This window comes from Macaca fascicularis, chromosome 7 (assembly GCF_037993035.2).
Source record: "Macaca fascicularis isolate 582-1 chromosome 7, T2T-MFA8v1.1".
In the NCBI taxonomy this organism is placed as follows: Eukaryota; Metazoa; Chordata; class Mammalia; order Primates; family Cercopithecidae; genus Macaca; species Macaca fascicularis.
The window spans coordinates 21197244-21224221 of NC_088381.1; the positions used below are offsets into that span (position 1 = coordinate 21197244).

General features: G+C 41.3%; 1 protein-coding gene across 11 annotated transcripts in view; it reads right to left on the bottom strand.

Annotated features, from left to right (window-relative positions):
• Positions 1 to 26978, bottom strand: part of SPG11 (SPG11 vesicle trafficking associated, spatacsin) — a 103079-nt gene that overhangs the window by 24505 nt on the left and 51596 nt on the right. For 6 of the 11 annotated variants that reach the window (XR_010588041.2, XM_065547864.2, XM_045395364.3 and 3 more), the window contains 11 exons: positions 24666 to 24811; positions 22853 to 23014; positions 21507 to 21573; positions 14301 to 14466; positions 12484 to 12689; positions 12115 to 12223; positions 10619 to 10778; positions 9926 to 10198; positions 9102 to 9302; positions 5854 to 5961; positions 2778 to 2940 (listed from right to left, as the gene is read on the bottom strand). Coding sequence is in view for 8 of the 11 variants with exons in the window: in XM_065547864.2 (XP_065403936.1) it covers positions 2778 to 2940; positions 5854 to 5961; positions 9102 to 9302; positions 9926 to 10198; positions 10619 to 10778; positions 12115 to 12223; positions 12484 to 12689; positions 14301 to 14466; positions 21507 to 21573; positions 22853 to 23014; positions 24666 to 24811 (1761 nt within the window). In the remaining 3 variants the exon portion in view is untranslated. Of the gene's footprint in view, positions 1 to 2777; positions 2941 to 3951; positions 4077 to 5853; positions 5962 to 9101; positions 9303 to 9925; positions 10199 to 10618; positions 10779 to 11740; positions 11984 to 12114; positions 12224 to 12483; positions 12690 to 14300; positions 14467 to 21506; positions 21574 to 22852; positions 23015 to 24665; positions 24812 to 26978 lie in introns of those variants that run through there. The other 5 variants (XR_012414915.1, XR_012414916.1, XM_065547861.2 and 2 more) reach the window with 5 other exon arrangements.

Here is a 26978-nt window from a genome sequence, read left to right on the forward strand (position 1 = left end):
TACTAAAAATACAAAAATTAACCCACTGTGGTGGCACATGCCTGTAATCCCAGCTACACGAGAGGCTGAGGCAGGAGAATCACTTTAACCTGGGAGGCAGAGGTTGCAGTGAGCTGAGGTGATGCCATTGTACTCCAGCCTGGGCAACAGAGTGACTCTGTCTCAAAAAAAAAAAAAAAAGGGTAGAGATTAGCACATGAACTCAATCTATACATCTGGCTTTATATACAGGGCAGAGGTTGGTGGCCTTCAATGTAGCAGAAACACAGTAACCTTGGGAAGATTTTGGTCATTCAGGCTAGTCTCTCTCTTTCTGGATTTGTCTCCTACCGTGATCAAATTTGTCTGACTTAGTGGTCATTTGTTCATTCAATGCAGGAATCATGTGGATCAAGACAGAGAACTTGTAGGACAGTTAAATCTCCAGCTGGCCAGTAGCCTCTAATGTGGCACACTGTATTCAGAATGAGCATCACTTGCACCTCTAAAATTTATCTACTTACCCCAGGGAGACCTAATTGAGCTCCTCCTGATATCCCTTGGAAATTATTAGTAACACTAAGAATTCTTGGCCAGGTGCAGTGGCTCACACTTATAATCCCAGCACTTTGGTAGACCAAGGCAAGAGGGATCGCTTGAGGCCAGTTCAAGAGACCAGCCTGTGCAACATGGTAAGACCTTTGTCTCTATTAAACAAAAACAAAGAATTCTCTGCCAACAATTTATGTGGCTGGGTTTGCGCCTTTTCCCAAACAGTCTAAGTAGAATCTATGTATGTCCTACCATAAGAGAGGGGCATGAGAAACATTCCACAGGAGGCTATTTCCAATGCCACCTGCTGGGCAGCAGTCTGATTTAGGTAGTTCTGGGGACAGTGAGACATCCTGCACAATAACCACTAACACAGGCATGTTGAGTTTTGCTGGCATCATATAAAACACAGGTTTTTAAAGAACATATTCCCGGCTGGGCACAGTGGTTCATGCTTGTAATCCCAGCACTTTGGGAGGCCGAGGTGTGAGGAGTGCTTGAGCTCAGGAGCTTGGGACTAGCCTGGGCAACATGGCAAAACCCCATTTCTAACAAAAAATACAAAAATTAGCCAGGTGTGGTGGTGTGTGCCTGTAATCCCAGCTACTCAGGAGGTGGAGGTGGGAGGATCGCTTGAGCTTGGGAGGCAGAGGTTGCAGTGAGCTGAGGACGTGCTACTGCACTCCAGCTTGGGTAACAGAGCCAGACTCTGTCTCAAAAAAAAAAGAACATATTCCTGTCCTCTAAGCAAATAAATGTTAAATATCCACACATAGTAACAGTTTCTAAAAATCGGAAAAATTATAGAATAAAAGTATTATAGTCATGTTTAACAATGTAGTAGATCCTTATAATTATTCAAAGATAGATTATGGCAAACAACAGGAAATTCATTTTTTGAAAAAAATTATAATTACTACAGATCAATGAAAACACCTATATGTTAAAAGGACTTATTTTTGGTCTGCATAGTAACTGATAAGTACCATCTTACATCCATTACATTTCGGAAAAACCCCTTTTTCCTCTTAGTCATCAGATCCACAGCCTGCAACAACTGGCTCTGAGCTCAGGATTCTGTCAGTGTTCTGTGCAAATCTGAGCTCTCCAGTTGAACATCTGTGAGTTTAAATGTGAGAAAATAACCCTAGTAGCCAAACTGTCAGAATATAGTATAAAAGAACAAAATATCATTCAGTAAAAACTTGAAATTATCAAACAAGTGGAAAAGATAATAAAGCAATATTTGTTTGATTCAATCAGCAACAAGTTTAGAGACTGCCAATGTCTCAAGGAAACTAAAAAAAAAAAAAAAAAAAAAAAAGCACAATTTGTCTCTGAAACTTTAAAAATGAATTGTGCATTTCTGAAGTAGGGTTTATGACCCTGAGCAATGCTAAGGTTACTTGCCATAGAGAAGATAGTGACAGGGTGTGGGAGTTCAGTCAGGGTGGTGGGAAAAATTGTAGAGGAAAATTTATGATAGATAGTTATAGAAAATATTATATAAGGATAATTATATATTAATATAAGAAAAATTATATAATAGTTATAGGAAATAAATAAACACAAACCTTCTTGGAAGGCCAGGCAGTCTGTACAGCTTCAGTGACAGATATGGCTGAAGGCAGCCTTTTTACCTTTAGTTGATAGCAAAAAAGCTAGTAACAAGGGAATGTGGGGAAGTTTATCTAAATAGCTTGTTTACTCATGTGGTCCTAAGACCAACCATCGATCAACCGCAGATGCATAATTGCTCTCTACTATCGGCAATGTTAATTACCATCTAATGGTGTTTACTTGAAACCTTTGCCATTTAATCTGTACTAAATAAATGCGAACTTTGCCAGCTTTGCCAGCTTATGCTCCAGACTCAGAGCAGAGCCCCTCAGCCGGACTGACAGGCCAAGTATCTCAGTCAGTGTACGTCTTGGTCCATCACTAGGTCAGGGTCTGTGGGTTGGACCCCCGCAACAGGGTAATGTAGAAGCCAGCCAGGAAGAAATGTGGCTATTTGGTAACTGCTTAGAATGAGATGATTGGATATTATTTATGTTTTATGCTGTTGTATTATTTCTTGAATATTTTAACCACAATTTAAAGTTCTCTGTAACTTCTTTACCCCCAGTTGCACACTGTAAGTTAATGTTACATGCATTTTAATTTCCTAACTATCCCTCTAAAGTATTTTCAAGATTAAGGAAGCTAACTTCTTAATAGCAACTTAACTGTAAAGATTGTCTTACCATCAGAGAAGAGATGCTCTCTTTCAACAAAGAGCTGTAAAAGCTTCCCCAGCTCATATGGGGTCTTACACTGCTGTAGCATAAGCTTCAAAAGGAAACACACCTGATCCTCCAGCCACATAGCAGGGATGACAGGGTGGACCTTTGTGGCTGCTGTGTTAAGCTATAAAAGAAAAAGAGAGGCTTAGGGAAAGGAGTTTCATGAGAATAGCAAATCAAAACCTCCAAATTTGGGAACCTCTAAGGAAGCTAAAATTCCCTCAAAAGCTATTGCCTGTCATAAAGCGGGGGTTCCTGCCTTTCCAAATGGCAGGAACTGGTAATGGGGCTCAGAGGACTGGCAAAAACAAGCCCTCCTCAGCAGCTTTGCACATTGTCTCTTTGTGGAAAGTTCTGGTATAGAGCTGCATGTGTGAAAAAGATGGGCAAGAGTCGTAAAGACTGAATGCTAACTACAGAGTTAATGTAAAATATTCCTACTTAGTGACTGTCAACTTAATAGCCCTCTGAGTTGCTGTGAAATTAATCAGACGTCTCACTTAGCAGCCTCTTTATTTTTATTTTATTTTATTTTTTTGAGACGGAGTCTTGCTCTGCTGCCCAGGCTGGAGTATACTGGTGCAATCTTGGCTCACTGTAACCTCTGCCTCCTGGGTTCAAGTGATTCTCCTGCCTCAGCCTCCTGAGTAGCTGGGATTACAGGTGCACACCACCACACCCGGCTGATTTTTTTGTATTTTTAATAGAGACAGGGTTTCACCATGTTGGTCAGGCTGGTCTCGAACTCCTGACCTGATGATCCGCCTGCCTTGGCCTCCCAAAGTGCTGGGATTACAGGCATGAGCCACCATGCCTGGCCTAGCAGCTTCTTTAAAGAGGGATGTAGGCCTGCCCTTGAATCCAGAGGATTTTAAATTCACATTATAAAAACCGCTCAGAAAGACTTGCCTAACATTACTTCGCTAGTTCTACCATTTTGCTTATAGTTTATTCTTGTTGGAGAATGGTCCCAGTTAAGAAGCTTGGATTTACATCATTTCAACTGAATGCTAAAAATATTAATAGGAAGATGAATTCAAGTGGCAGGCTGCATTTCTACAAGTAGGTGTGGCAAAAAATATCTTCTAGGATGCTGCAGGAAAAGGCTGATTTCAGAGGAGTGGTGCTTTCTTACCTGCTGCGGCTGCTGCTGTTGTTTTTCTTTCCTTTGTGTTGGTGAAGAACAGGGTCTCACTATGTTGCCCAGGCTGGTCAAACTCCTGGCCTCAAGCCATTCTCCCGCCTCTGCCTCCCTAAGTGCTGGGATTACAGGTATGATGACTGTGCTTGACAGATGCTTCTTTTGTGACTTCATTCCTGATTTTTACTTTGGCTCTTGCTTCGTATTATTTTTGGAAGACTAATATTTAGTTCTCAGTCACTACAGTTTTGTAGTTCACTCTAGACTTCATACAACATAACCCCCCAAAATACTGGGCATTTTGGTGGAATAGAAACTTAACTGCTGGGTTTCAAAAAATGTATATATTAATAGGCACCAAAAGCTTATAATTCAGTACCTCTGTGCCTAGTGCTGAGTTAGGCTCTAGTCTTGGCTGAATACTTCCTGTATACTTCTGAACATACTATAAAAGTCACTCTGAAGGTAAGTTTAATATGCAGGGCTTTTTGGCTGTGATGTAAGTTTTAGAAGACAATATTCCCTTCAATGGAATTCTCAAGACTGCCAAGATCTTAAATTAAGGAATGGTTTATAAAATCATATGTCACATTACTGCTATCTTCTTACCCCTACCTGGAATGAATTTCCTTCTCTACTCTCTCTCCTATGCCCTATGTGGTCCTCCCTGTACATTTCTCATCCTCCTCTCTTAAATTCCAATAGGACTTACCTACTGGTAAGTACAAAGATCATTTTGCTTTTGCAGCATCTCCCTTAATGCAAAGTGTTTAAGGGAATTATTATGAGAAAGAACACTGGTAGTTAGCTCACTAAATTGCTACTATTCCTGCTTAGACACTGTTCCTGAATGTTTTCTATAACCATTCTGACTGGATTTTGATGTTTAGAAGAACAAAAGTTCTATTCTTTTTTAAAAAATATTTCTCTTCTTGATTCTTTATCCTCCTGAGCGTCCTTGTTAAAATTAGCTGGGATTAGGGCATTAGTCCTTAGTCTTTAATTACTTGTATACTTAACTCTGTGGTTCTAAGAAAAGGAACTAATGTCAGCAGATGATGGAACTAGTTAAGCTGGTCAGGCAAGAATAAGAAGATACCTGGGAGGTATCCAACGAGCCACAGGAAGAAACAGACTAAGGAAATTAATGTGCCTATTTTCTGTGGTTTCAGAATCCTAGGCATATTCAAATAACTGATTTGGTATTTTCAAATATGTAACTTTCAAATCTTTATTATAGTGAAGACCAACGTGGCCGGACATGGTGGTTCATGTCTGTAATCCCAACACTTTGAGAGGCCAAGGCGGGAGGACTGCTTGAGGCAAGGAGTTCCAAACCAACCTGGGCAACAAAGCAAGACTTCTTCCCTATAAAAACAATATTAAAAATGATTGGGTGCAGTGGCTCACGCCTGTAATCCCAGCACTTCAGGAGGCTGAGGCAGGTGGATTACTTGAGGTCAGGAGTTCGAGACCAGCCTGACCAACATGGTGAAACCCCATCTCTACTAAAAACAAAAAATATTAGCTGGGTGTGGTGGTGGACACCTGTAATCCTAGCTACTTGGGAGGCTGAGGCAGGAGAATCGCTTGAACCTGGCAGGCGGAAGTTATAGTGAGCCGAGATCATGCCACCGCACTCCAGCCTGGGTGACAGAGCCAGACAGTGTCTCAAAAAAGAAAAAAAAAAAAAAGATTAAAAATTAGCCATGCTACTTGGGAGGTTGAGGTAGGAGGATCCCTTGAGCCTAGGAGTTCGAGGCTGCAGTGAGCTGTGATCATAGCGGTGTGCCTGAGTAACTGAGTGAGACCAAGTCTTTAAACAAAAACAAAAAAAGGCCATGCATGCCAACCAAGTTCAGATCAGTAAGAAAGAGCACCATAATTCCAACTTACTATTTCAAGGCTCTCCTGAAACTCCAGAAGTTTAGCTTCAGCTTCTTTATAATTCTTGAAGAACATACACAGTTCATACATCTCCATCACCAATAGTAATGGGGAATCCTTTGACAAAAAGTTCGAAAAAAAATTACAAAATTTTGAACTCAATATTTTTTCAATGAATAATGCCAAATAAGAGAATGTTAAATATGCTATTAATAAGGCAGGGCATGGTGGCTCATGCCTGTAATGCCAGCACTTTGGGAGGCTGAGGCAGTGGGATCGCCTGAGGCCAGGAGTTCGAGCCCACTTTGGCCAACATGATGAAACCCCATCTCTACTTAAAATATAAAAAAGCAGCCAGGCATGGTGATGCATGCCTGCAATCCCAGCTACTCCAGAGGCTGAGGCATGAGAATCACTTGAACCTGGGAGGTGGAGGTTGCAATGAGCCAAGACTGTGCCCCTGCATTCCATCCTGGGCGACAGAGTGAGACTCTGTCTCAATAAATAAATAAATTAATTAATTAAAATTAGCCAAGTGTGGTGGCATGTGCCTATAGTCCCAGCTACAAGTGAGGGAGGATCACTTGAGACCTGGAGGTCGAAGCTGTAGCTATGATCACATCACCACACTCCAGCCTGGGCAACAGAGCAAGACTCTGCCTCAAAAAAAAAAAAAAAAAGGGCTATTAGCAATAGCTTCACAGATTAAATCACGTACTTTAAAAAGAAAGTTAAATATATTTTCCTTTTGGAAAAATGATACTCAGGCCAGTTACACCTACTCAACAATCCATTCTGTCTATTCTTTTTGAGACGGAGTTTCGTTCTTGTTACCCAGGCTGGAGTGCAATAGCGCGATCTCAGCTCACCGCAACCTCCACCTCCCAGGTTCAAGCCATGCCTCAGCCTCCGGAGTAGCTGGGATTACAGGCATGTGCCGCCATGCCCAGCTAATTTTGTATTTTTAGTAGAGACGGGGTTTCTCCATGTTGGTCAGGCTGGTCTCGAACTCTGGACCTCAGGTGATCCACCCGCCTCTGCCTCCCAAAATGCTGGGATTACAGGCGTGAGCCACTGCGCCTGGCATTCTCTGTCTATTCTATACTTGGCCCACTGCACACGGGCAGGAAGCATTCCACCAGATGGTGCTATGACACCTTTATTATTTTTTTAATTTATTATTTTTTTGAGACACAGCCTCATTCTGTCACCCAGGCTAGAGTGCAGTGGCATGATCACAGCTCACTCACTACAGCCTTGACCTCAGGTGATCCTCCCACCTCAGCTTCTAGAGTAGGTGGGACTAGAGGTATGTGCCACCATGCCAGGCTAATTTTTGTATTTTTTGTAGAGATGGGGTTTGCCGTGTTGCCCAGGCTGATCTTGAACTCTTGGACTCAACTGATCCATCCACCTAGGCCTCCCAAAGTGCTGACATTACAGGTGTGCGCCAGCATACCCAGGCATAACATTTTAAACACACATACCTGGATAATCAGCTCTACTGACCCACCTTACCTATTGTTGCCTGTGGCACTGATTCATACATTTTATTGTTGTCAGTGGGAGTCGCTCAGTCAGATAATAGGAGTTCTGAATTAGAAAGTATGGCTCTGAACTGTAAATACACCATTTACTAAAGTATTTTGAGACCTTGGGTAGGTTACTTAAGTTTTGTGAGCCTTGATTTATTAGTGTGTAAAATGAGGGCAACATCACTTCATAGTATCTTTTTTTTTTTGAGACACGGTCTCGCTCTGTCACCCAGGCTGGAGTGCAGTGGCGCGATCTTGGCTCACTGCAACTTCCACCTCACGGGTTCAAGTGATTCTCGTGCCTCGACCTCCCAAGTAGCTGGGTTTACAGGTGCATCCCACCACGCCCGGATTTTTTTTTTTTTTTTTTTTTGGTATTTTTAGTAGAGGCGGGGTTTTGCCATGTTGGCCAGGCTGGTCTCAAATTTCTGGCCTCAAATGATCTGCCTGCCTTGGCCTCCCAAAGTGCTGGGATTACAGGTGTGAGCCACCATGTCTGGTCCATAATATCTAATATTATTTTCACATAGGATTATTGTGAAAACTCACTAAAATAATGTATTAAAAGCATCCTGAGGCTGGGCACAGTGGTACATACCTGTAATCCCAGCACTGTGGGAGGCTGAGGTGGGTGGATCACAAGGTCAGGAGATTGAGAACAGCCTGGCCAACATGGTGAAACCCCATCTCTACTAAAAATACAAAAAAATTAGCCGGGCATGGTGGCACGTGCCTGTAGTCCCAGCTACTTGGGAGGCTGAGGCAGGAGAACTGCTTGAACCCGGGAGGCAGAGGTTGCAGTGAGCCGAGATCATGCCACTGCACTCTAGCCTGGGCGACAGAGTGAGACTCTGTCTCAAAAAAAAAAAAACAAAAAACAAAAAACAAAAAACAAAAAAAACACCACACCCTGGGTCAGGTGTGGTGACTGATGCTTGTAATCCCAGTGCTTTGGGAAGATGAGGTAGGAGGATCGCTTGAGTCCAGGAGTTCGAGACCAGCCTGGTCAACATGGTGAAACTCCATCTTTACTAAAAATACAAAAGAAAAAAACAAAAACAAACAAACAAACAAACAAAAAACCCGGGCATGGTGGCGTGTGCCTGTGGTCCTACCCACCTGGGAGGCTGAGTTGGGAAGATCAACTAAGCCTTGGAGGTTGAGGCTGGAGTGAGCCTTATCATGACAATGAACTATAACCTGGGTGACAGAGTAGGACCCTGTCTCAAAAAGTAAAATAAAGTAAAATAAAATAAAAAAATACCACTTTGCTAAGGTAATTTTTTTTTTTTTTTTTTTTGAGATGGAGTCTTGCTCTGTCACCTAGGTTGGAGTGCAGTGGCACGATCTCAGCTCACTGCAACCTCTACCTCTCAGGTTAAGCAATTATCCTCCCTCAGCCTTCCGAGTAGTTGGGATTACAGGCCCATGCCACCATGCCCGGCTAAGTTTTGTATTTTTAGTAGAGACAGGGTTTCACCATGTTGGACAGGCTGGTCTCAATCTCCTGACCTCAAGTGATCCGCCCGCCTCAGCCTCCCAAAGTGCTGAGATTACAGGCATGAGCCACCGTGCCCTGCCAGTAAATGGTACTTCTAATATCATCATCATCATCTGCTGTTGGCTAAAAAAAATGCAAGGATGGAAATAAGAAAAAGCCAAGAGGGGATATGCTGAAGTAACCCCGTAAGCTCTGGAAAGAAGTGAAGCAACGATCACTACCTTAAAGAAAAGCTGGAAACCTCTGATGAGAGTTTTGCTCTTCTGTCTTGTTAATAATGCTCTCCAGATGACTGAAAGATCCTCAAGGTTCCAGGTATGGTCCTCTATCGAGTCCTGAATGTGTCCCATGGCTTCAGTTGCAACACTGTCCTCCACAGAAGTGATGATCCAAACACAGAGACAAGAAATGGCACTGGCACCCTGCCATGGGATAAATAAAATAACAACTAGGCCTGGATTACCTGGCAAATGTTCAAATGCTACAGATGGGTATTTCCTGTTTAGAATAAGTCACCCAACTTAATTAGTTAAAATGGCTTGAAAAGCCTTCAAACATGAAACAAACTAATGAGCAACCAAGGGACCATTCTAAACTGTCCTGCAGAGTGTTGCAGGTCAAAAGACCAAGAAGCAGACAGAAGGGGGAATATGTGAAAGTCAGGGAAGTACGAATCGTAAGAGAGTAGGATTGCCCTCCACTGATCTGCTGATTAAAGGACTGTCTGGAATGTCCCTTTTCCCTGCTAAAGAAGGCACCAAAGAAACACTGGTGGTCAGTCCACCAAAGCATCTTTCTCTGTGACTGCCAACCAGGAGCCAAGGCTCTGACCACTTGAGTTCACTGAATGTTAAGGCACAAGCAAGTACACTAAATGGCCCAGAGCCTAAGCTAGAGAAGCACAAAAAGTTGCAGTGAACTTGGAAACACATGCTGGAACCTCACTGTCATCATCATCCCACTTCTGATTATCAGCCTTTCCTGTCCCTCATCACTTATTCTATTGTTCTCTGGGTACTTAATTTAGGCTTCTCATGATCCTCACCTGGAGACATGAGGCCAGAACACTGAGGATAGGGGCCTGTTGTTTCACTGCTTCAACCAGAAGCCAGTGCCAGGAGTCTGGCTCCTCTGAGCATTGGAGCAGAATCTCAAATAAATCGGTCATCACTTCTTTGCTTCCCTGAAGTTCCTGGGAGGACTTATTGCAGACTTGATTGATGTCCATTTTCGAGGTGGGCACTAAGGGCAAGTTCTCAAAAGCCAGCCTTAAGTGGTCCTGAATGACTGGGCTGAAGTACTGGATAAGGGATTTCACCTAGAAGGCATATCAGATGATTAAACAGAAACCCAACTTTCAGTTTCAACTGGAGCTGAAAATGTTAGAGAAAAGTATAGACAAAATTATGCTTTCTCACCCTGAACTAAGTCAGAGTGACTACTATATAATTTTACAAAGTTGTATGGTGCTTTTGAGTGAATTTCCATATTCAATCTGAAGTCACAAAAGCTTTTCAGCTCTTCAGTACTAATGACTAGTGCCTTGTCTGATGCCAACCCACTGAAATCTTAGGAAAAATAATAGTATCACATGAAACAAAAGCCCATGGATCCAGTACATATCCTGGATGTCAAGAAAAAAAAAAAAAAGGCCTATGTCTACACAATAGAAAGAATGCTATCTTCTGAGAAGTGTTCCTATTTCCTTTTGAGTGACTGCTAACAATTAGTGGCTTACCTCTGCTGGGTGGTAGTTGTGGAGTTGGCTGTGAATAATGAACTGCAGCCAATCATTTGCTTTGGCACATTCTCTAAGGTAAGATATGCTTAGTTTCATATCGTGTAGCCTGCAGAACTGTACCACTAATGCCCACTGGCTGCTAGATTCACTGGATAACCTATAATTAGAATTAGAGGTGGGGGTGGTCAAGAAAAAACAAAAAATTCATTAAAATATAGCTTTAGTTTGAACTGGAAAATGAGTAAATATGATATAAATTAAAGCACAGTATATTCTCCAATAAATACTAAATATTTATTAGGCTACTTTGAAAAGTAGATTCTTTTTTCATTCTTTTTTTTTTTTTTGAGACAGAGTTTCACTCTTGTTGCCTAGGCTGGAGTGCAATGGTGCAATCTTAGCTCACTGCAACCTCTGCCTTCTGGGTTCAAGCAGTTCTCCTGTCTCAGCCTCCCGAGTAGCTGGGATTACAGGCAGGCACCACCACGCCCAGCTAATTTTGTATTTTTAGTAGAGATGGGGTTTCTCCATGTTGGTCAGGCTGGTCTTGAACTCCCAACCTCAGGTGATCCGCCCGCCTCGGATTCCTAAAGTGCTGGGATTACAGGTGTGAACCACTGTGCCTGACCGAAAAAAGTAGATTCTTTCACCCATAAGGCAGAATAGCTAGCTTATCATACTGGCACAATTCATTCCTTCCCCAAGGCATCAATCAAATACCTATTTATACTGGCTGTGTAGCATCCTTAGGAGAACTGAGGAAGTTGTCAGTCAAGAAACTTTCTGAGCACTTAATTCTCTTGCTCTATTCACTTTAGAGTACTCAGAGGCCTGGTGGGTACCTGGGCCTCCTCACCACAGGGAGGGTACACGTTTCTGCTGCAAGCAGGATTCTGCCAAGAACAGAATCAGTGATAGGATATACAGAAAAAGGGTGCCTTCTCAGGGTCTGGAGTGGTTAGGTCAGCCTCAGCGGGGCAGCATAGAGAAAAACAGGCATGAAGTGTAAGGACATGCTTTTACGTACAGTCACTTCAGCTTCCATTATCAATTGACATAATACAAAGAAAAAATTAAGGACATTACTTAAAGTCAAATTTTAGAAGACCCATCCCACATCATCCTCTTCTTCTCCTTCATTTTTTTCCAATCCTCCAAGACATCTGAACCCACATCTTCTGGCATTTCAACATGTACCATTTAAAAGACTTTTCTGACTAGCAGGGCAGTGGAAGAGACAAAGCTGCTCTCCTTCTCTTGGTAAGTCCATCTCTAAAGAGAGAACTGCTGTCTTCACCTTCTTTTCACTGATGGCAAGATGCAATTAAAATCATTATTCATTTACTGAGCATCTGCTATATGCTAGATAAAGAAGAAGATAAAGTCTAGTGGGATTTAGTGGAAACACCAGAGTTGTTCAAAGAAAAACTAGGCAAATACAGGTTGGCATAATAAGCTTGTTAGAAAAGAGGCTGAGACTGCAACTCACAAACCTCTTTATTTCCTGTTGCTGAATGCTGTTCCATGTGCCTTCTTCTAAGAGAACAAGCAATTCTTCTGTGGTTGCCTTTTCATCGTCAGCTAGTTTAGATAGTTTTTCGGCTGTAAGAAATATAAACAACAAAATACAGTCAAGAGAAAAAGTCAAAACCTGAGCAATTCTGTTTGAATAGTGTGGCTCAGGGCCATTTCAGAACCCAATTAAAGTGCCCAAGAAAGTGAGATAAAGAACACACACTCTGCAGGAAAAGGATAAAATCAAGAAGATAGCCATTTTCTCCCCAAGCACTCAAAAATCAATGCCTTAGACCTAGTCACACCTTCTCTAAACAAAGCAGGCCAAATAAAAAAAGGTGCTGTACCTACAGACTCTCTGATAAAGCTGTACTGAGCATCTTCATTTCTGCACTTGTATCTCAAAATTATATTGGCCACTTTCATATCAACTCTGAGTTTGAGGCTGTCAAGGCCAAGCAATTCTAAGAAACAAACACATGCAGCTCCTACTGAAGGTATGTGGAAGGAGGAGAGCCCTATAACATAGGCTTCATTGCCTACTTGCTGGATCCTGAAAAAGAAAGGAATCAAAATCACATCAGCACATGAAAATTATTTCTCACCAGGAAAAGCAAATGGAATTAAATCAGTGACACATGGAGTGCCAGCCATGTGATTTCTGGCCTCCTCTCCCTTCCCTTTTGCCCCTTGCACGTACCCGTTTAGGTTCCTGGTAGCTTTTCAGTTGTCTTTTGGCACAAGAGCCCACCATTCCCTTAAGTTGACTTTCTAAAACACTTACTCATAGTCTAAATTATTCTTGCTTCCAACTTCATCCAGAAGACATGAAGTACAACTTCTGAAAGACTGCCAACTTGTGATTTTATCAATTATGAGTATGTATACGAACTACAAAGAATATCAATGCCACTTAAAGTTTGACATCATAAAGCACATTTAAAAAAACTCAGATAGGCCTTTTATAGGAATAGAAAATTTGAGAAAGACATAATAAATTACTATTTATTTTTATTATTATTTTTTTTTGACATGGAGTCTCGTTCTGTTGCCCAGACTGGAGTGCAGTGGCGTGCTCTCGGCTCACTTCAACCTCCGCCTCCCAGGTTCAAGTGATTCTCCTGCCTCAGTCTCCTGAGTAGCTGGGACTACAGGTGCCCACCACCATGCCTGGCTAAGTTTTGTATTTTTAGTAGAGATGGGGTTTCACCATATTGGCCAGGCTGGTCTCAAATTCCTGACCTTGTGATCTGTCCACCTCAGCCTCCCAAAGTGCTGGGATTACAGGTGTGAGCCACCATGCTCAGCCCACACAAGACATTATTAACCATGTTATTAACATGTGGAATGGGAGACTGAGGGATATGTTTTATTTTCACCTTTCTAAACTACTTGAATACTTTACCATAAAAAAGGTATTACTTTGTTAATTATAAAACAAACCAATAAAGTAAATCTATATTTAGCTGTTCATTATAGCAAATGCTCCTCTCAATTCTGTGCTTTACAAAAATGAATTAAATGAATTATTAAAGACATTAAATATAGAATTCACATCTCATCATATAATTCCTTAAGTTCTGGGGTACATGTACAGAACATGAGGGTTACATAGTATACATGTGCCACGGCAGTTTGCTGCACCTATCAACCCGTCATCTAGGTTTTAATCCCCGCATGCATTAGGTATTTGTCCTAATGCTCTCCCTCCCTTAGAATTCCCTCTCTAACCACTAATACCTGACAAGCTCCTATATGATTTTAAATCTGATTATTTTTCAAAATATATTTATCTTTTTTCCAGTTAACAAAAATCACACACACTGAATGCCAGAAACTTGGGACACACAGGGAAGCACAAATGAAAACAATAATCACCATCCAAATGTATTCACTGTTAAATGTGGTATGTTTCCAGTATGTTTTTCAATGTATGTGTAAAATGTTACAGATATGCCCTTTTTTAGAATACAAATTATAATTTATTTTACTTTTTTTTTCAGTGGCAGAGTCTCACTGTTACCCAGGCTAAAGTGCAGTGGTGTGACCATAGCTCACTGCCTACTTGAACTCCTGGGCTCAGGTGATACTCCTGCTTCCCAAAGAGCTGGGATTACAGGGGTGAACCACTGTACCCAGCCAAAATTATATTTTAAATACTCACAGTTGCTTGGGAGTCTTGCTTTTGATTAATTCCTGGACCAGAAAAGTACCAAATGCAAATGATGGCCGTCCATGATGTAAATAATAAGCAAAATTCAGACGTTCCACTACAGCGTATTTATTAACCAGGTCAGGGCTAGAGAAATGTGGGAGATGACTCCATGCATCTGGGAGGAAAGTGAAACAATATCAATTATCTGTACATCACCATAATTAATTTCAGATTTGCACATGGAAAACTTAACTCTCTAATGATAAAAGAAAACTGGTTGCTGTAATCATTTTGCATCACTATGTATCACTTTGAACTTACCAAAACCTGTTTTATTTTACTTCAACATATAGAGATAGCCTTCATTTTATACAAAGATGTGTATCTGAGAAGTTGCATAAAAACCATGGTAAGAAATGATGCTCTGGCTGAGTGCGGTGGCTCACTCCTGTAATCCCAGCACTTTGGGAGGCCAAGGCAGGAGGATGACCTGAGGTCAAGAGTTCGAGACCAGCCTGACCAACATGGAGAAACTCCATCTCTACTAAAAATACAAAATTAGCCAGGTGTGGTGGCGCATGCCTGTAATCCCAGCTACTTGAGAGGCTGAGGCAGGAGAATAGCTTGAATCTGGGAGGCAGAAGTTGTGGTGAGCTGAGATTGTGCCTTTGCACTCCAGCCTGGGCAAGAGTGAAACTCTGCCTCCAAAAAAAAAAAAAAAAGATGCTCCCTCCTACCATCCCATTAAACTTACTTGTAATTTTAGTTGCTTTTTTTTCTGTTGAGAGACTTTTAGGATCTACAATCAGCACTCTAGAGCTGATTGTCTCTAAACGCCTGAGTACTTTGAAATCTTCTCTCTTCTCTGGGCTTTTATGATCTCCTAAGTAAAATAAGCAAATTGGGCTAGATGATCTTGGAAGGCTGTGCCAGCGGGAATGCTCCATGACATTTTGTTAATGGAATCTTCCTCCTGTGAGGGCTGCGGTCATTGAACTACAGCTTTGGCAGAGACCTGGGAGGGTCTGGCTGCCAGTGGAGCAAGGCTCAGTGATTACTTGGGGGTGGAGAGGGATGTCTTCTCTCCGTTTGGGTCTTCCTGGCCACAGCTCATTACATCTGTTATTATAGATACTAATATATAACTGCGGGGGGAATTCCCAGTATCTATAACATCCCTATATCTATATCCCAGTATCTGTAACACATCCCTAAACCAATGGAGGAACACGTGCTGGGGACATAAGAAAGCAGACCCAGAAGTGACTCCTTAGAGGGCAATGTGCATGCTCATTTTGGGACAACTGTCAGAGAGCTAAAGCCATTCTGGTTGAATGTGTAAAACTGATATAAAAAAATAACTTTAGAAGCTGTCCCAACTGATTTCATTTAAGGATATTGTTTACAGGGGTGGAAGGAAGCTCTAGTCTGGCAGGTCTAGTATCTCAGAGGTAATAGGGCTTTAGACTCATAAATGTGTTTGAGGCCGAGCGTGGTGGCTCACTCCTGTAATCCCAGCACTTTGGGAGGCTGAGATGGGTGGATCAACTGAGGTCGGGAGTTCGATATCAGCCTGACCAACGTGGAGAAACCCCATCACTACTAAAAATACAAAATTAGCCAGACATGGTGGTGCATGCCTGTAGTCCCAGCTACTCAGGAGACTGAGGCAGGAGAAGCACTTGAATCTGGGAGGTGGAGGTTGCAGTCAGCCAAGATCGCGCCATTGCACTCCAGCCTGGGCAACAAGAGTAAAACTCCGTCTCCAAAAAAAAAAAAAAAGTGTGTGATTCCTGGTTTTGATACCACTAGTTGCATGACCTTGAGCAACTTATTTAACTTTTAAGAATTGTATATATTTAAAGTATACAACATAAATGGGTTTTTTTGGGTCTTTTTTTTGGGACAGGGTCTGGCTCTGTCGCCTAGACTGGAGTGCAGTGGCACAATCTTGGCTCACTGCAACCTCTGCCTCCTGGGCTCAGGTGATCCTCCCACTTCAGCCTCCCAAGTAGCTGGGACCACAGGTGCACTCCACCACACCCGGCTTTCTTTAGTATTTTTGGTAGAGATGAGGTCTCAAAATCCTGAGCTCAAGCAATCTGCCTGCCTTGGCCTCCCAGAGTGCTGGGATTACATGTGTGCACCCAGCCTCTTCTTTTCTTTTTTTTTTTTAAGATAGAGTCTTGCTCTGCTATCCAGGCTGGACTGCCATGGCACAATCTTGGCTCACTGCAACCTCCGCCTCCTGGGTTCAAGCGATTCTCCTGCCTTAGCGTCCTGAGTAGCTGGGACTTACAGGCATGTGCCACCACACCTAATTTTTGTACTTATAGTAGAGACGGGGTTTCGCCATATTGGCCAGACTGGTCTCGAACTCCTGACCTCAGGTGATCTGCCCACCTCGGTCTCCCAAAGTGCTGGGATTACAGGCATGAGCGTGAGCCACCATGTCCGGCCAGCCACCGCACCCAGCCCACCTAGCCTCTTTCACCAATGTTTGATGGTTTAACATGTACAGATCTTTGACCTCTTTGATTAAATTTATTCCTAAGTATTTTGTGTTCTATTAAAAAACAGAAATGGGATAGTTTTGTTCATTATCTTTTTCAGATAGTTTGCTATTGATATATAGAACACTACTGATTTTTGTATGTTGATTTAATATCCTACAACTTTCCTGAATTTGTTTATTAGTTCTAACAGTTTTACTGGTAGAGTCTTTAGGATTTTCTATATGCAAAATCATGCCATCTGCAAACAATGAAAACTTCACTTCTTCCTTTCTGATTTGGATGCCTTTCATTTTTTTTTTTGCTTAAATGCTCTGGTTAGGACTTCAAGTACTATGTTGAACAGAAGTGGCAAGGGTGGGCATCCCTGTCTTGTTTCTGATCTTAGAGGAAAAGCTTTCAACTTTTCACTGCTGAGTATGATAATAGCTGTGAGCCTGTCATATATGGCCTTTATAATGTTGAGATGCATTCCTTCTATGCCTAATTTGTTGAGAGTTTTTATTATGAAAGGATGTTGAATTTTGCAAAATGCCTTTTCTGTATCTATTGATATGATCATATGGTTTTTGTCTTTTTTTTTTTTTTTTTGAGATGGAGTCTCGCTCTGTCGCCACTCACGGCTGGAGTGCAGTGGCATGATCTTGGCTCACTGCAAGTTCCGCCTCCCAGGTTCACGCCATTCTCCTGCCTCAGCCTCCCAAGTAGCTGGGACTACAGGCATCCGCCACCATGCCCAGCTAATATTTTTTGTACTTTTTAGTAGAGACAGGGTTTCCCACAGTTTTAGCCGGGATGGTCTCGATCTCCTGACCTCATGATCCACTCGCCTCGGCCTCCCAAAGTGTTGGGATTACAGGCGTGAGCCATTGCGCTTGGCCTGCTTTTTGTCTTGCATTCTGTTAATGTGGTGTATAATTTATTAATTTGTGTATGTTGAACCACCCTGGTTTTAATTCTGTATTTGATGATCCTTTAAGTTCAGAAAGGCAATAGCCAATAACCCTATCATTATAAAATCTGTTAAATATATGCAAAAGGAGCTTTTAAAATTCATTCACAAAGGTCATTATACAATAAAATCCCTTTTAACATATTTATGTGAGTCCTCTGTTCACCAAAGCCAATTCACTGCACCTTTCTCCAACAGGTAATTTTTTTTTTTTTTGGACACAGGGTCTTGCTCTGTTGCCCAGGCTGGAGTGCAGTGGCATGACCAAAATTCACTGCAGCCTTGACTTCCTTAACTCAAGCAATCCTCTTGCCTCAGCCTTCTGTAGGACTGTAGGCACACACAACCATGCCTGGCTAATTTTTAAATTTTTCTTTCACCTTCTTGACCCTTATCTTCTATACCTGGCTAATTTTTTGTAGAGACAGTGTCTTGCTATATTGTCCAAGCTGGTCTTGAATTCCTGGCCTCAAGCAATCCTTCCACCTCAGCTTCCTAAGTGTTAGGATTACAGGCATGAGCCGCTACACCTGGCCTCCAACAGGTAATTTTAGAACGTTTTTCCCTCGACACTAATTACCCTTCTATAACCTCCATTTGTTATCACCTACTTTCTGATGTTGTATTCATAGAGCATGAATATCTTAGAAAGATGGTACCATCTTTCTATTAATAAGACCAACAGAATAGCTCAGATTAAAGTTCCTCTAAACCCAAGAAAATATCAGAAAAAAAATGTCTCTTTTTAGATAAATCTGAAGTCAGAAGATATTTTGATGTGAGTCTAGTCATCTCTTGGTATCCATGGGATTGGTTCCTGAAACTCTTGGATACCAAAATCCACAGAAGGATGCTCAAGTCCCTGTAAAATAGCATAGTATTTATATATAGCCTATGCACATTTCCCCATACACTTTAAATTACTCTAGATCATTTATAATACCTAATAAATGTAAATGCTATGTAAATAGTTGTTATACTGTATTTTTTTTTTTTTTTTTTGAGACGGAGTCTCGCTCTGTTGCCCAGGCTGGAGTGCAGTGGCGCGATCTCGGCTCACTGCAAGCTCCGCCTCCCGGGTTCCCGCCATTCTCCTGCCTCAGCCTCCCGAGTAGCTGGGACTACAGGCGCCCACAACCGCGCCCGGCTAATTTTTTGTATTTTTAGTAGAGACGGGGTTTCACCGTGGTCTCGATCTCCTGACCTTGTGATCCGCCCGCCTCGGCCTCCCAAAGTGCTGGGATTACAGGCGTGAGCCACCGCGCCCGGCGTTATACTGTATTTTTAAATTGGTTTTTTTATTGTTCTTTTTTTTTTAATTGTTTGTTTGTTCTCTCAAATATTTCCCATCTGAGGTTAGCTGAATCCTTGGATATGGAACCCAAGGATCTGGAGGGCTGACTCCAGTTAGAAAGAAAGAATCACTCCTGTCATGTACTATTCAATTGTCTCTTAACCACTTACTACCTATTTTTAAAAAAAGACAACACAGTGATCTGGTTCCAGAAACTAGTTCTGGAAAACAGTGTATCTGCTCTTGTTTTCAAAGTTCAAAGCTTATTTCTGAAATAAAGTTGTATTTTCTCATGGAATTCCAAGGACTTTCCACATTGTGACCTGATTCCTAAAAAAAAAAAAGGCTTGAAGACCCTCGAGGTATCTGTCATCTTACAAAGGTCTTACCTGAAAGTACATTCCCTCTTTGAGATTAAAAAAACTGTCACATGCCCTATTTGCATTCTTGTGAGAACAGAGCGACTTTGGCAACTTGTAATTACATATAAAGCCATTCATTAAATATTTGCTGAGTGTGTGTAAGGCACACAGTACTGAAATGAGCACATTTGAGTTTTCTATTCAGAAAAGACCATAATTTTTTAGCAGGTTGGGGCTTAGTATGGAGATTGTGTATAAGAGAAAATTCAATCTAAAGGGAAATTTTACTCTGGCCTGGTGCAGAAGCCAAGTCACCACCCAGTGTTACTACATCCACATTCAGTGGTAAAACCATAAGAAAACAGAAGGAAACATGCAAATTAAATACAGTTTTCCAATTTTATAAATATGTATTGGCTGGGCGCGGTGGCTCACGCCTGTAATCCCAGCACTTTGGGAGGCCGAGGCGGGTGGATCACAAAGTCGGCAGATCGAGACCATCCTGGCTAACACGGTGAAACCCCATCTCTACTAAAAATACAAAAAAATTAGCTGGGCGTGGTGGCAGGTGCCTGTAATCCCAGTTATTCAGGAGGCTGAGGCAGGAGAATGGCATGAACCCGGGAAGCACAGCTTGCAGTGAGCTGAGATTGCGCCACGGCACTCCAGTCTGAGTGGAACGAGACTCCATCTCAAAAAAAAAAAAAAAAGTATTATATTTTCAAGATAACAGTTTCATTTACTTTGTGATTTCCTCAAGTATGTTTTAAACTTCTAAAAATGGCAGGGAACATGCTTTCAACTTCTCTGTGCCTCTACTCTACCTGGTAGAGTGCTCAATTTCCAAGAGTTAGAATGCCAGGTCAAGATGTCACCTAAGTGATGGAGTTGGAGCCATCACAACAGGAGAGGGGATTTTGTCTACTCTCTAGTAACTTCACTGAGAAAGGGTTTTTTTTTTTTTTTTTTTTGAGACGGAGTCTCGCTCTGTCACCCAGGCTGGAGTGCAGTGGCCGGATTTCAGCTCACTGCAAGCTCCGCCTCCCGGGTTTAAGCCATTCTCCTGCCTCAGCCTCTCGAGTAGCTGGGACTACAGGCGCCCGCCACCGAGCCCGGCTAGTTTTTTTTTGTATTTTTAGTAGAGACAGGGTTTCACCGTGTTAGCCAGGATGGTCTTGATCTCCTGACCTCGTGATCCGCCCGTCTCGGCCTCCCAAAGTGCTGGGATTACAGGCTTGAGCCACCGCGCCCGGCCGAGAAAGGGTATTTCTATTCGATAAATGCAATAAGCACTACTTTTTTCAGCACTCAACAAACATTTACTGAACATCTACTGTAGGCTTGGCATACACTGGACTCTGGGCACGAGGTAAATTCTATATATCAAAATTTGAACTTATAAAACATATACATTAAGAAATTCATTTTTATTTATGTCAACAGATATTTATTGGGTACATACTATGTACAAAGTACTAATGCAAAGCCTAATTTAGGGTAATATAGGCAGAGGCACCACAGATAACATGATATTAAAGATAAAAGAGAAATAGAAAAAACAGTTTAAGAACAGAAAAAAATAAATCAGAGAAAGTCTTATGGTATTTATACGACAGCAATGTGTGTGAATCTGGTACTTAAATGCCTTGCCTCCTTTTATTCTCATAGTAATGTGTTAGGTGGTCACTGTGATTAACCTCATTTCAGAGAGAACTAAAGAGGTTAGATCACATGACCAAGGTCACACAGGTATTAATTACATGGTAGGGCCAAGATTTGTTTAATGCTGACACCTATGCTTTTAATTTTTATGATACTATACTGGAAATGAAGAATAATTTTTTGAAAGGAAGAAATATAATCAAATAGTTACACATTACCTTTTTCAGCAAGTACAGCACTAGTAACCTAATACATTGACTTTTAACTCACAATATGTTTTCAATTCTGTCTTCTGCGAACTATTTTTCCTTTGGAATACACCTTTACTTTTAAAATAAAAAGCAATGAGAAAACTAGATTGGCTTTACATATATTAACTTCTATAGTTAACATTGCTAAAACATATCTCAAGAAGTACCCATGATGACTTACCTCCTATAGCTAGTGTGTTAGCAGACTGCCAGCCAAACAATCTGCTAGGATCAAAGGGTGATAATGACTGAAAAAGGGGAAAAGTTAAACAGAATTAGAAATTCATTGATTCTAAAATAGGTAAACAAAATTATATGAAAGGACTTCAGAGGTAGTCTGCTTCCCCTTTTCCAAGGCAATTTAAAGCTTATCGTTCTGGACATAAATTCTTTGAACACAGCCAGAGTACAATGGTGCAACCTCAGCTCACTGCAACCTCCGCCTCCTGGGTTCTACCAATTCTCCTGCCTCAGCCTTCCGAGTAGCTGGGACTATAGGCACGTGCCACCATGCCTGCCTAATTGTTGTATTTTTAGTAGAGATGGGGTTTCACTATGTTGGCTAGGCTGCTCTCGAACTCCTGACCTCAGGTGATCCGCCCAACTTGGCCTCCCAAAGTGTTGGGACTACAGACATGAGCCACTGCACCCGGCTCCTTTATAGAATTATAAACCTTATGCTATAAACCTTATAGATACTAGGAGAATATGTGTATTCAGGGAAAAAACGAAAAGCCTTTTGAAATGAGAAATAGGCAAAGGAAGGTGTTCTTAACCGAGGGTCCCTGACTAGGCTTCAGGGAGTCTGTGAATCACTTTGAAATGTAAGCAAAATTATATGCATATGTGTAATTTTTCTGGGTAGAGGGTTTGTAGCTTTCTTACATTCTTAGAGGTTCTGAAAAAGATTAAAAAGCATTGATTTAAACAAACATCCCTGATTCATTGAGAAGAGATAGTCAGAAGTTACAAGTGGCAGAATAGAATGCTTTTGATGAAAGCAGCAGACAGGTATGTTGGTCAACTGTTTGCTCTGACCCACCTCCACCCTTCCCACTCTGCTCAGCATTGCAGGAAACTACATTTCCCAAGCTCCTTTGCCCTTTGGCTACCAGATAAATATAGCCACAAAGACACTGTGGGAGACTAAAGATGGGAAGAGAGAAGTCAAGATATTCCCCCCCTGCATTTTCCTGGGGCATCTACCTCCATACTCTATGTTCCCACTTCCCATTAGGCAGTCTGGTTGTTAGTTTAATTCCCAGAAATGGCTCCAGCTTCTGGGTTCTGGTAACACCACTTTTTTGCATTGTTCTTGCAGCCTTAGGGGTGCAAGAACATGGCTTCCTGTTTTGTTATCTGGGGTTGTCTCACTATCGCGTTTGGTTTCTCCATTCTGCTATGATGCTGTATAAGTAATTCCCTACGTTAAATGCCCTCCAGTTGAAAGATCTAGAGTGATTTCTGTTTTCCTGGCTGAATATTTAGGTCTATCAGACCTAAATATTGACCACCTAAATACTGTACCTGAATAAGGTGGTAGAGTGTAATATCAGATGGCAGGACACTAGGAGGAGTGCACTGTGGGAAGAGAGCAGTTTTTAGCTTGGGGTAAGGAGTTAATGCCATCTTCAAAAGCTGGGGATCCACTTTCTTCAAACAGTTTTCATTTTCTTCATTCTGAACAACCTAAGTAAAAAGACAGATAACAGGTTGGAGAGCAGCATTTTTCTCTTCTCAAAGTTTAAGTCTTTTTTTCACAAGAACCCTGTGAAACAAGATTAGCTTGAGAAGAGTATGTGGTAGTGAATATGGCATTAGACAAGTAGTCATAAGTTAACAGTTCTTGTTCTGGTTCTGAAACAAACTGGCTATGTGACCTTAGCTAGATATTTAATATCAGGTCTTTGTTTCCCCAGCTGCAAAATTAGGAAGTTCAGCTAGATCAGTGGTTTTCAAGTTGTATAGAAATTGTTTGAAAAACAGCTCTGCCAATATTTAATTCAATAATATATATTTTAAAATATTTACAAACTACTAGATGACTTCTCACTCAACTCTAAAGTTATCCTATGACTCTAATTTCTGACAGGTGATTAAAAATAGACAATTAAATAGTCGTGTAAGGTATACTGCCACAATCTAAAAAAGGTGGTATTAAGTTAAGCTAGCACCAGTAAGAAACTTTTGAAGATTCGATATTAAACAACATTCTTAATTTCCCTCTAAACAGGCCACTCTACTTCTAAAAAGCAAAGATGGGCACATTTCCATTAGGTCCCTCAATAAAGTTTATATGGGTAGCTGAAGATTATGGTTTCCTTTGACCTAAGAGGGCAAATAGTACAGAATAATTACCAAGCCACAGATCTAAAGTATTCTTACTCCCTGAAGCAAGCAGATCCTAATTGTATTCTGAAAACAAATCTGGAGTATTGGAAAACAAACTAAAGGGAAAAAAGAATCTCTACATAACATATTCATTCCCCTCCCCACCCCCACCCAGCTTTTTTTTTTTTTTTGAGACAGGGTCTCACTTTGTCACCCAGGCTGAAGTGCAGTGTAATTTTTGTATTTTTAGTAGAGATGGCATTTCAGCACGTTGGCCAGGCTGGTCTTGAACTCCCGACCTCAAGTGATCCACCCGCCTCGGCCTCCCAAAGTGCTGGGATTACAGGCGTGAGCCACCGCGCCCGGTCATGCCCAGTTAATTAAAACAAATTTTTTTTGTAGAGACGGAGGTTTCGTCATGTTGCTGGTCTCAAACTCTTGTATGCAAGTGATCCATCTACCCTGGCCTTCCAAAGGGCTGGGATTACAAAAATGAGCCAATGCGCCTGGCTTCATTCCCTTTAAATTGTAGATATCAAAAATTTTTCCTTTTTTTTTTTTTTGAGACAGAGTCCCGCTCTGTTGCCCAGGCTGGAATGCAGTGGCGCAGTCCTGGCTCACTGCAACCTCCGCTTCTCAGGTTCAAGTGATTCTCATGCTTCAGCCTCCCAAGTAGCTGGGATTACAGGCATGTGCCAAGATGCCCAGCTAAGTTTTTTCTATTTTTAGTAGAGACAGTGTTTCACCATGTTAACCAGGCTGGTCTCAAACTCCTGACCTCAAGTGATCTGCTTGCCTCGACCTCCCAAAATGCTGGGATTACAGGAGTGAGACACTGCACCGGGCTGAGATATAAAATCTTAAAATTCAGCCTTGTCCTCTGCTCTTTAATCTAATGAAATACTTGAATATAGTTATATTTTAATATCAACTGAGATCTAGACAATCCATAGATAATTCTGCTAAATTTAAAAATCAGTCCCATTTTGTTGTAAAGTGCTATCCATACCTGGCTGACACCCCCAGGAGAATACATTGTAGTAGCAAGGGCCAGGAGGGTATGTCCTTCCAATAGCATACTGCTTACACTGGCCTGATTGGTGGGAATCAAAATCTGAGCATTTGCGAGGCTAGCCTGGAAGATCAGTTTGGGATCTGGAAAATAAAAGACAGAGGGATAAATACTAAATTAAGAATTACATAAATGTGAGAAAAATAATATAAATTTTTAACTCTATCTACAGTGAAAAAAAAAAAAAAGGACTTCCTAAGTGTAAAAGCAATGGGAAAACATCACAGAGGGGAAAAATGAAAGATTTGTCTACACAAAAATAAAAACTTCTACTCAAAGACAATTAAAAGGTAACAATGGGCCGGGCGCGGTGGCTCAAGCCTGTAATCCCAGCACTTTGCGAGGCCGAGACGGGCGGATCATGAGGTCAGGAGATCGAGACCATCCTGGCTAATACGGTGAAACCCCGTCTCTACTAAAAATACAAAAATCTAGCCGGGCGAAGTGGTGGATGCCTGTAGTCCCAGCTACTTGGGAGGCTGAGGCAGGAGAATGGCGTAAACCTGGGAGGCGGAGCTTGCAGTGAGCTGAGATCCAGCCACTGCACTCCAGCCTGGCCGACAGAGTGAGACTCCGTCTCAAAAAAAAAAAAAAAAAAAAAAAAAAAGGTAACAATGAACTGAGAGAAAAATTATAACAAATGACAACCTAAAGAGTTGCTGAGTTTGTCCTCAACAAAGAGCTCATCCAAATCAATGCCGAAAATACTGACTCTAACAGGTAAATGGGCAAAAGAAATAACCAATTTATGAAGGAGGAAATATAAATGCCTGACACATAAAAGTACATAATTCACTAGCAACAAAGAAATGCAAATTAATTAGATGCCATATACTACCTATCAAATTAGCAATAATTTTTAAAAAATCATCAAGCATTAGAGCTGGTCACAGTGAGTAGAGACTGGGACTTACAATAAAATCATAAAACTGTACAACTCCCTTGGAAAGCAATCCGGTCCTACAGCAAGAACCTTAAAAACATGTATAACCTTTGACCCAATAGTTTTATATCCCAAAACCTATCTGTACTAAGAAAATAATCTGAAATAAGGACAAAACTTTATATTGAAATATGTTCAAGACTACTATTTATAATAAATGGAAAATGGCCTCGTCAGAAAATGAGAGAACAGTAAATTAAATAAGGGTATATCCATACAATGAAATATTATGTAAACATTTAAAATGGTCATTGTCTTTAAGAATGTGGGAAAATTCTGTTATAATATTACACAAAAAAGCAGTATATAAAAACACAGATGTTTCTTGTTGTACAATATTCTGTCACAAGGTAGGAGCTCAATAAATATTTGTTAGGTGAATGAAATACAATAGAGACTAGGTTTTTAAAAAGTACAGTGAAAATAACTGGAACAAAATACATTAAAATATTATCAGTGGTTACCTATGGGTGGTTATTTTCCTATGTACCAAGGCTACCCATGGAGGTATTACTTTTTAATTAATTAATTAATTTATTTATTTTTTAAAGAGAGACAGGGTCTTGCTCTGTCAACCAGGCTGGAGTGCAGTGACACAATCATGGCTCACTGCATCCTCTAACCCCAGGGCTCAAGTGATCCTCCCATCTCAGCCTCCCACATTGCTGGGATTACAGGAGCATGCCACCACACCTAATTTTTAAAAATCTTTTGTAGAGACAGGGTCTTACTATGTTGCCCAGGCTGGTCTTGAACTCCTATCCTCAAGTGAACCTTCCACTTTCCTTCCCAAAGCACTAGGATTACAGGTGTGAGCCATCACACCTGACCAGTATTACCTTCTTGATAGCTGTCTGTGGTTTCTAATTTTTTTTTAAGCAATGAACATATATTACTTCATAATCAGCATGCAAAACCAGAAAACAAAACCTACATTATGAAAAAATTCTGCATTTCGAGAGAAACTGGACATTATATGTAACTGAAAGACTGCTGACATTCCTTGTCTGTGGTCATTCAGCCTGTCCCCTTTTCCCTGTTTCTGGGATAACACCAGCTAAGTCCTCAGGGGTAACAAGGCTTTTCTGTCTGATTACAACCAGAGTAAGCCTCTACATCAGCAGCTCCACTGCAGAGGACACAACAATCTCACACATACTATGGATTTCTTTTAACTCCATTTGGAGTTCCTTACTAAAATATTCAAAACAGCGATCTGGAAGACAGACCACTTCTTCATGGAAAAAGGGTGCCAGTCGACCAGAGAGCAGGAATTCAGCCTCTGACAAACTGGTGGGACAAGGGAA